We start from the raw sequence: 10,542 nt of genomic DNA on the forward strand, positions 1-10,542 counted from the left end.
CACTACCACCACCATGTTTGACTGTTGGCATGATGTGTTCTTTTCCTGAAATGATGGTTAGTTTTATGTCAGGTGTAATGGGACTCAAACCTTTTAAAAAAGTTCAACTTTTGCTTCATCAGCCCACAGAGTTTTGACAAATGTGAGCTCAGCTATGTCCTCTTCCTGGTCAGTAGTGGTTTTCTCCTTGGAGTTCTCCCATGGATGTCATTTTTGTTTAGTTTCTTTCTTATTGTTGAATAATGAACTCTGACCTGAAGTGAAGCAAGTGAGGCAAGTGAGGCCTGCGGTTCTTTAGATGCAGTTCTGGGTTCTTTGGAGTAATTTTGTTAGGAAGGTTCACCACTGTTCCAAGTTTTCTCCATTTGTGGATAGTGCTGTCCTTACCGCTGTGGTTCACTGGAGTCCTAAAGCTTTAGAAATGGCTTTGTAACCCTTTCCAGACTGATAGATGTCAGTGACTTTGTTTCTCAGCTGTTGCTTTTTGAGGACTTTTAACCTACTTCACTTTGTCAAATAGGTTCCATTTAAGTGAATCCTTGATTCAACAGGTCTGGTAATCAGTTCTGGGTTTAGCTCATGAAACTGGACTCAGCTTTTTTCTTTTATATGAAAACGCGGTTAATCAAATTATTTTCATGATTTTCATTATTTTCAATGAGGCAGGCCATGACTTCACATAGATTAGGTTTGGCTAGCTTTTTTCCTTAATAAATGAAGTCATCATTTATCATTTCTTTGATTATCTGAAACATGTAAGTGTGACAAAAATACACAAAGCTTAGAAATCAGTAAGGGGGAAAATACTTTTCATGGCACCGTATATACTGTATGTACACAATCTGCTTTATGAAACTTCCAGTTGGATATTTTTCCATATTTTATATGTACAACACCGAAATCTTGTAAAGGCCATAGTACGGGCACTGAGGAGTCTTCTTTTTTAGCAAGAGTAAGACAAACTCATCCCACTGTGTGTAGTTTAAAGACAGTAAACAATAAAATTTGTAGCTTACAGTTGGGGCACATGTAAAGAGAAAGTAGATCTAACACTGAACTGAACACATGGACATGGACTTACTAGGCATTCATGTATTTTTCTCAATCAAGTGAGCATTCATTAAACATTTTATGAGTCTGGAAATTAAACTATCCCGCTGCAATAAATTATTTTAAGACCCATTAAATAACTACCTAACCATGATATAACACAGACTCACACACACAGAGAGACACGTGCATACAACAAGCCAGCAGACTTTAAATTTGAACCCTGACCTCTTGTTTGAGTCTTTGACGCATATCTGCCTGTTTTCCTCCAGAAAACACACGTCTTGCACACAACAAGCGGCTGGCCAAACAGTTCAATTAACCCACAAACACTGAAAATTACACCATATAGCCAAAGACTTGCAACTGAGGTACCACAGCCTTATCCAGAACACAATCATGCTCCAGTAAACATTCATAATGGCAATTTATATGATTTGTCACAGTGATTCTTTTTTGTTTTGTAAAGGCATTCCAATAGTTTTGGGATTTCTAACACAGTTCCCATTAAAAATATTATAATATTAAGAGACCTTCTTTGGTTTCTTATTCATCCTTCATTCTTATTCAATTCTCATTCATCCCATGACAAGGGATAAAGCTCAGTCCTGAGTTTGACGTAGTGCTTGGGACACCTAGCAGATGAAAGCTGCATTTCATTTACCAATAGTGGGTAGTGCATTTCTCATCAAATCAGAGGACATTTGAATGTTTTCAACTTAATGCAAAGCTTGCCAAACACTTAGCTTATTTTACTTCTTTCCTGCAGATGCTATGTTTCCACCTCCTTGTTTTCTCTGCATCTTTGATCCTAACTGCACTTTGACCCAAACAGTGAGTTTTCGACTGGCTTCACAGTTTCTCTAGACTCTAGGTTTTCATTGTTTTCTCCATCTTCTTCACCTGACTCAGTGTTCTGACCTGATTCTGTACTCTGATTAGACACCGAAGCTCTGCGTGTCTGCTGATAGGATGAGCAGAGATCCTGCCATTTCTTTCGGTTGGCATCGATGCCATCCATCATTGGCTGTAACTTTCTGTTGAGTTTCAGCAGTGCCTGGAAAGAAAGAATGATATTAATAGTTTATTTACTATTACCTTTTCATAAGACCTAAATGCTTAACTTAAATCATAAAGGGTTGTCTGACCTGGTAAAGAGGTTTACAGATCCCATCAATCCATTCAAGCTGTAAGGCAGGTAGTTCATCTTTGCGATTGCGGTCAAAGATTGCCTAGAGAGAGATCTAGTTATATTAAGAAAATTGTGGAAAATTGTGTGACTGACTTTTAAAGCTTCCTTACTTACTGCTGGGATTAACTTAAGCTCTGATCTCTCCCTATCACCTTGCTCGAAGAATTCACTTGTAACCAGCTCTGCAACCTGTGCAGATCGAGGGAAACAAATTAGTTAACTCTAAAAATGATGCACCAGTTTGCTGTTAATAATGGCTTAAACGTACTTTGTTATTTTGTCCTTATTTTAATTTAAATTAAATGAGAAGAACAATTATCTTTCTATTAGTATGGTACTATTATGGGTCATGCTAACGCATCACATGCATTATTTTAGAAAAAAAAAACACATGCACAGGACTGTAAACTAAGCTTTGGAAATATAATTTGGTTGTGTATAAAAAAAATCAAATGAGTGTTTGTGTCCAAGTAAAATTAAGTAAATGGATTAGTGAGCTAATTTAATTTAATGAGAAAGCTCTAGGAAACATGCATTATCGACCTAGATAGAGCAACTGTATGGGTCAAGGATGCAAAAAAAACTTTTTAAATGGCCTTCAGGAAGTGCCCTTATGCTCTTTTTGGAAAAGTCCCAAAGAAACTGAAGCGATGTTTGTGGCACTACCTTAGATGGATTTTTTAATCTAATCTATCCTCCAGTGTCCTGTACCTGTAACATATTCATGACATGGATATATTATAAGAATCCTCTTAATATAGCCATGGCTCAGGGCCACTAGGAAGCAAGTGCATATTCCGGAGTGTATGGAAAAGACCTTCTTTGGTTGTATACCAATTATGTACTTCTTAGCATATATTGGGGAAAAAAAGAAGATGTATCACAATAAGGATTATTATAAATGCAGCTTCTAACAATATCACAATGCCCTGGTTTATAATGTCATGTACACAACCTACCATCCTTTCCAGCCATTCGGACCCATACATAGCAAGAGCAGCTGCGTTAATAATTACTATCAGTGATTAAAACATTAGCAACCTGGATGAAGGGATAGTGAAAGGCTCAAACCTGTTTGGATATCTTCCAGGGACGAGTGACTGCACCCAGATCGCATGCTGTCATCAACATAGACCTGTTGATGACATTAAAGCTCATTTCCATCTCTTTTTTTAAATTCAGTTATAGTTTGTGTTATTTTGATTTATTTGTATATAAATGTAGAAACCTGAGAACTTCTCTGTGTCCTTCATCAGTCCAGCTGAACTCTCCAGACAGAACATATTCAAAAAACTTGGTTCTGCGCCTTGCAATTAAAAGAGATAATCAAGGACAGAAAAAAAAGTTGAAGCACAATTTGTCCCCCTCCCCATCTTGGTAACCACCCAAGTGGAAGAGCTTTGCAATGACAAAAAAATGTGAAAATTATTGTTCAGAATATGGTAATACATCCAATAATTTATAATGATGTATGTAAGTTTACAAGTCACAAACTATTTTGGCCTTGAATGCCGTGAGGAAAAAAAAGCAACACTTACTCAAAGTGCAAAGTAAGGTCTGTGGAGAGAATAGCCTGCTTCAATAGTTGCATCATGTTGCTGTACTCTTTAGAGCTTAGGTTTGCAAAGATATTGTGACCCTGTGAAATAAAAACACAATAGCATGCAATACAGTGGGTACACACGCAAAAGCAGACGAGGATGAGTAATAGTGGCTAAAATGTCTCCTTAAATCCAATGCACCGGTAAAGTCATTGCTCACTGTCAAAAAAAGCTCCCTTTAGAAATGTTAATTAGCAGCGTGTTTGGACTTTCTCTGTCCGCTGCTAAAAGAAATCGATAAAAAAACACGGATCCCAATGATCAAACTGATTTTCACCTGAGACAAAGCAGCCTCTCGACTTTACTCGAACTCTTTAAACAGTGGCTTTCTGTTAGCCTAATGGTCTCAGTCCAACACTTTTAAATTGAATGCAGTCTGTGCATTTGTGTTTTCTGTTGTTTTGAATGTGTTTTCTTGCTGAGCTGATGTTTAGTTTAATCTAAAGGGACAGAAATTGCCGACTAGCCTCAGGCCATAGCATGTATTACTGATCCACAATTGAGCTGATTAAATAACATTTCAAAAATACACCAATGTCTGTCCTTGATTTTTTTTTTGACTCTGGTATTTTCGTTTCATATAAACTATTAAGATAAAAAAAGAAACCTCTGCAAAAACATAAGAATTACATGGAATTTATCAAAAAATAGAAAAATATTAGCCTGACCTCACTTTGCAGGATCATGACTGCATGGTTGAAGTGATGATGCTCCAGGGTGGCTGATGTCCCGTAAAGCAGGGCCAGAGCAGAACCTGTCCTGCAGGAACAACAGAGTAGTTACATTTCTCTGCATTAACAAGACACCAGTTCCAAAATCCACAGGCCTCTGTGGCGTACTTAGCTTGAAATGCATTGTTGGTGCCTCTGTGGTCTAAGTCATGGCACAAACAGCCAACCATCAGTGCCAATATCTCTGCATCTGACAGGACATCCTGGAAACTTGCTGTCTACACAATGCAAAGCAGATGGCCACATTCTTACCGAGTAATTTTAAATCTATTCTGTTTCATTTATTTTAACTAAATATTTAATGTACTTTTATAGGATAGGATAGGACATAGAAGCAACCCTAAGCAATAAGAGACCAAATCCACCACCATATGACTTCTTAGAAATACCTTGGATATACCTCTTAGAAATTTTTATATAGTTTATTCCATAGATCTATCTATTTGTGGGCATGCAAAACAACTTTACATCATTGCTTCCTGTAAGATATACATCTGACTTTTTTTGCTCTATGTTAAAATTTACCGTGATCATAACGAAAATGCACTGCGACACATTGAAAGCATGCCTCCAGTTATGGTATGCCACAGTTCGATAGTTCTTCCTGACAGTCAGAAGCCAGCGGCACAAAACCTACAGACAGATATACAGAAGGTATGATCATGTTTATGTATGGATGGATAAACATGCATATTACAGGGCACATTTCATGGCCTTACCTCATAGTCAATTTTAAACTTTTGGACAACACCAAGTTCCAGAAACATCCTGAGAGAAGCCGTGATCATGGCGTCGTTGTCCAATGAAAAGTCGTTGAAATGAAACTCATCAATGCCTAACTCACTGCTCAGGGGGATCTTGGCAGCCTTAGGGGGAGAGGACAGTGCTGTCAGTCACAGAGTGCCACTGAAGGATGACAGCATAGGCAAACAGCCTTCCAGTTTACGTTGCACCTTTATCTACTGACACATTTCACTATTTTCCTGACGTTGGTATAGTGCCTTTATGCATTATATAATGTTTTTATTTGATTAGTTCTGAGGATTACCTTCAGTCTGTCAACTTCCACCTTGGAGCAGGTAGCGTGATAGGACAACATCTGAAAAACAGAAAATAATGCAAAACACTGATGTATTAAAAAAAAAAAAACTGTCCCAGATAGTGAGGTGATGTCATGAGGGGATGGCCTAAACAACATAAGACTAGCTATCTAATGTACACTCACTGCTAAACAAGATAATTAATATTTACCAAGAGTGTTGATGTTTTTTATCTGTATTCACCGTCCTATGTAATCAGATCAAAGTAAATATGTATCTGCTTTTAAAGCCAATTTGTTGCTATATTTTTGGCGTCTCTAATCACAAAAAAATCCATCAGGTGATGAAAGAAACATCAAAGATTGTGTGACAGAAATACAGCTGTGTTTGTTGTCCTTGATGAAAACTGAGCAGACCTGCACGTGTATTTATCATTAATAATTTAAAAGCAACTAAAATATTTATGGTAAAGAAGAGGAATCATGTTTTCTGAGGATAATGTGACTGCTCAGGTTAGATACTGGGCACTGGAACAGAACGCAGACTGAGACACCAATGAATGTAAAGAGCCTCTGCTAAGATTAGCAGTAACAGTGGTGACACAGCATTTTTCTGGAATCGATAATTTCTCATACAGGTAGTTTGAATTCATTTTACTGTGTGTCCTAAAATATGTTTTCATTTCAGAGTAGTGTCACTGAAAATTATTATTTTTCCCCGTATATACCACATATTTCTAATACTGCTCCCAAATTGCTTAGTAATTTGTAATATCTTACAGTTTTGGAATTGTAAGATTTAGCATTAAGTTTATTGAAGTTTGCTTTTTCCCCACAATAAATATAGACCCATTTATGAATAAGAGTTGATTGGATTATTGCTACAGCTTATATTGTTATTGATACCATTGACCATAGTATTTTACTGCAGAGATCAGAACACACTGAAAGTATTGAAGGAATCCAGCTCTGCGACTCTATCTGATAGATTTCAATTTGTGTGTGTAAATGGAGAGTTACACATAAAAGTTAGTCATGGAGCTCCACAGCGTTGCATGCTGGTATCAATACTTTTAATATTTTACATGCTTTTACATGCTTCCCTTAGGCTGTATATTTAGAAGACATTACAGATATTTCCATTGCTATGCAGATGACACTCAGCTTTATTTACTCATTCACACTGTCCTGAATCTCTAAAATTAGCAATATTCTGTTTCAAAGTGATGCTGAAAAGCTACTTCATGCATTTATCTAATACTATTACTCTTGTAATTCATTATTTTCAGGGCACTCTAAAAGCTCCCTGAAAAACCTTCAGTTGATCCAAAACAAGAGTACCGACAGGGACCAGAAAGAGAGATCATATATCTCCCATATTAGTTTCTCTTCACTGGCTCATTGTTAAATTTAGAATAGAATTAAAAATAAATTTCCTTACATACAAAGTAATCAGGTAAATGTAAATAGAAGGTAGTAGTAAATATACATCAAATTACAGTACCATATTTTCCTAACAGCTCACCTTTCTATCAGGCTGCTGGCCTACTTTTTATTTGTAGAGTTTCTAAAAGTAGAATGGTAGGCAGAACCTTCAGCTTTCAGGCTCCCTTTTTCCTTCGTACTCTTATAAAATGCTTCCTTATTTAGGGTTGTGTGATTGATGGGGTTTTCTTTCTAATTTTGTTGGGTCTTTACTCTTACTTTGATGCAACTGTAGTTGTGAACTTGCACTATATAAATAAAATTGATTTGAATTGATATCAGATTATACTACCCATTTGATAGACTGGTAACTTGTGTAAACCACCACTCTCCTGTGTCAACTAGAAAGGCTTCAGCTCCTCTGCAACCCTAGTTAGAGAACTGGTTAAGAAAATGGATGGATGGATTACATGGAATCATCAAAACATAAAAGAAAACATAAAGTAAAGCGCTGTACAAATACAGGCCATTTACCATAAAAGAAAACTGGCACATGACAAAAAAAAAAAGAAATTATTGTATAGAAAAAGATACATAAATATATTTTATCCTCCAGAGAGACATAGAGTGATGGATAGAAGAACAGGCTTACATCCAGTGCTACAGACTGTTTAGCCCATGTCTTCTTAACTTGATTGTACATCATTGTGTTGTTGATTCCAAGGCCACAGAATATCACAAATGCCTGCACACAAACAACAGGCCAGAGGAAAAATATGAAACATGAAAAGAACCTGCAGATCTACAGTGTCACAGTGCAGACCAAACAGAAGGTTGCTAGTGTAGCTTAACCTCAAATAGCCTCTGATCTGCATCATCGAAGGTCTTCCTGTCCAGGCGGTTCAGAATTTGTGCAACCCCTGTGGAAAATATACATAAATCATGACTATAACATGAGGACTCGTTTCCAGTGAAACAAAACTGATTATTTTCTGGTTCACTTACCAATTATCTGATGAGTTCGATTCCAGATAGGAACACATAACACTGATCTGATATGAAACCCTGAAGCTTGATCTGCCTGCAAAGAGAGAAGCCATTTTTTACTTTTTTGGGGGGGGGGGGAACTGATATTCTTGCAGTGATAACAACGGCGCAAATGACTCATATTATCTGACTGTTTTTTAAATAAAAGCCTCAGATCTGATAAATACACTACACTGTGTATACCTCAGCATCAAAGCGTGGGTCCTGGCACACATCACTGATGTTAACAGGCAGTCCTGTTGAAGCCACCAGCTCAGCAATACTGTTATTGATTAGCCAGTCAGAACAGGATAACTTCTCCATGCTGATGTGGGCACTATTACAAAGAGGAAGCAACAGTCAAACATTAATATACAGAAACACTGACTACAAATTTTATCACAGTGAAATGCAAGTCTTCTTTTAATGTTAATCATATTTGTGTTTATTGTAATTCTGCAGTAGTGATCTATGAGCAAAATCTCCTTAACCTGATGTCACGGTCCACATTGCACAAAGGAGACATGAGTTCAAATGTCTTTGAGAACTTCACAACCTATGAGAAAAATCATGTATCACTGCAATCAGAAATAAAGTCATTCAGCAAATTTAAAAAAAAAAAAGGTTATAATGACTTTGGTTTAGTTATACACTGAAAATCAAGCAGCAGATGAATCTGTGAGGAAATGGGAAAAGAAAGGTCTCACAGGTGAGTCAATGTCCTCCAGAAGAAGCACAGAGCAACGTTCACACTGCAGCAGAGTCAGCGCTCGCTGCATGATCTTCCTGACAATCTTTTCCAGGTCGGTCTGTTCCTCAAACAGGTCATTGACCACCTCCAGCAAAGCCTGTAGCAGCAACAATAAACACCGTAACTTCATTTGTTCATTACACAAACATATTTCCACATTCCTAATAGAATATCACGCTGCTGAAGTTAATGTAAGCCTAACTTGTGAAAGGCAAGCATACAGCATGTTAATGTGTTTTGGAGTGATTATTGTGTTCAGTTATGTTTTTGTAAAAGCACAGTTTAAAACTTCTCACCCTGCTCCTTTCATACTCCTTGCGAGACTCTGAAAACAACTTAGCATTGGAAATCGATATTCCACAGAATGGTAGATACATCTGCAGCACCTGAATGAAAGCACAAAAAACTGGAGAAAGGCATGCACAATGTCTGCATGCTAATAATGATATAAAGCCGAATAAGAGAACCAGAAAGAGTAAATGCGCATACAAAGATCATGATGGAGTCAGCTGCTTCTCAGTGCAAATTTCTCTCAAATAGATTTGCTGTTAATGAAGTACTGATTCAGAGAAAGAGACTTAGTAAGACATCAAAGGCTTTAAAATGTCTGGACAAGCTGCCGGATGAAGCTTTTTCTCCTCCCTATTTTTACAGTCTTTGTTCCTGAAAAATAGTTTCTGAGGTTGCTCTGCCAAAGTTATATTTAGTGCTTTGTTTTATATACACTTGAAAAAGAAGCTTAAATCTCTCACAGCTTCTTTGAAGTTGAGCGTTAGAGCATACTATACGGATTCACAATGTATTTATTTCCACAAGTTTTTTCTGCCACCTTGTGGATGAATTTGTCAGTGCAACTGGTCTGCACGCAGAAGCAAACGTGATTTTTACAAACTGCAAATATCAGCATTGATGCAGTTTTTTGTTTTTGTTTTGTTTTTGATTTACCAAACCCTCCAATCTCCAGGATGTACGAAATATTATTGTCTCGTCAGCAGACTCTGAGAATTAAATTGTACTCATAAGCAGCGGAGCCGTAAATGAAGCTATAACACACGTATATTCTAGTAAGCCCATTTCAACTGGAACAGGGAGCAACTGAAAGTAACACTTTTCTTACTGTGTGTATGCACAGGCGAACGTATTTAATGCTCCACGCTTGAGTAAAAGCTTGACCTCTTCTCTTCCATTTTCTTGTGTTTTGATTCCAAGGGAACACTTTACCCCTCTCCGCAGCCATTAAGATGCAAATTACAAACAATATTTCCAGTTGCATGGCAAGTGTTAGTGTTGGGTGGTGGGGTAGACGATGCACCAGTTAAATTTAACTCCCTCGTTAAATGCCCTTAATGGCGCGATAAGTAATATTGAAGAAGATGAATATGAATGTGAAGCCCGCTGGTACGACAGGCGAATGATTTTCTTCTCTTCAGCATAACAGAGCCTCACCTTCTCGTCATCCTCAGTAAATGGGGTGCCGATTGGATTTTTGTTAATAGCTTGTACAACACCTATGACTTCTCCATCACTGTTGCAGATGGCCATACAGAGGATGGACTGAGTCTTGTACCCGGTCAGCTTGTCAATCTCATCACTGAAGCGGTGATCCTGGAATTGTGGTTATATAAACATACAGGCTATTACATATTTATTGACTGGAGTCCACATTAAAACACACACACACACACACACACACACACACACACACACACACACACACACACACACAC

The 10,542-nt window shown here is 37.5% G+C and overlaps 1 protein-coding gene across 2 annotated transcripts in view; it reads right to left on the bottom strand.

Annotated features, from left to right (window-relative positions):
• pde11al (phosphodiesterase 11a, like) overlaps positions 1-10,542 on the bottom strand; it is a 28,721-nt gene that overhangs the window by 16,342 nt on the left and 1,837 nt on the right. The window contains exons 2-20 of one of the 2 annotated variants that reach the window (XM_005934768.3): positions 10,262-10,420; positions 9,112-9,201; positions 8,772-8,912; positions 8,556-8,620; positions 8,269-8,401; positions 8,044-8,119; positions 7,891-7,958; positions 7,691-7,783; positions 5,623-5,673; positions 5,294-5,440; positions 5,100-5,207; positions 4,683-4,792; positions 4,512-4,602; positions 3,781-3,881; positions 3,471-3,548; positions 3,314-3,377; positions 2,357-2,431; positions 2,199-2,282; positions 1,972-2,107 (exon numbers count right to left, since the gene is read on the bottom strand). In XM_005934768.3, coding sequence (XP_005934830.2) covers positions 1,972-2,107; positions 2,199-2,282; positions 2,357-2,431; positions 3,314-3,377; positions 3,471-3,548; positions 3,781-3,881; positions 4,512-4,602; positions 4,683-4,792; positions 5,100-5,207; positions 5,294-5,440; positions 5,623-5,673; positions 7,691-7,783; positions 7,891-7,958; positions 8,044-8,119; positions 8,269-8,401; positions 8,556-8,620; positions 8,772-8,912; positions 9,112-9,201; positions 10,262-10,420 — 1,870 coding nt within the window. Of the gene's footprint in view, positions 1-1,971; positions 2,108-2,198; positions 2,283-2,356; positions 2,432-2,908; positions 2,954-3,313; positions 3,378-3,470; positions 3,549-3,780; positions 3,882-4,511; positions 4,603-4,682; positions 4,793-5,099; positions 5,208-5,293; positions 5,441-5,622; positions 5,674-7,690; positions 7,784-7,890; positions 7,959-8,043; positions 8,120-8,268; positions 8,402-8,555; positions 8,621-8,771; positions 8,913-9,111; positions 9,202-10,261; positions 10,421-10,542 lie in introns of those variants that run through there. The other variant, XR_006054742.1, reaches the window with a different exon arrangement.

The sequence above is a fragment of the Haplochromis burtoni genome, unplaced genomic scaffold, assembly GCF_018398535.1.
Source record: "Haplochromis burtoni strain Fernald_Lab_line unplaced genomic scaffold, NCSU_Asbu1 Contig_120, whole genome shotgun sequence".
In the NCBI taxonomy this organism is placed as follows: domain Eukaryota; kingdom Metazoa; phylum Chordata; class Actinopteri; order Cichliformes; family Cichlidae; genus Haplochromis; species Haplochromis burtoni.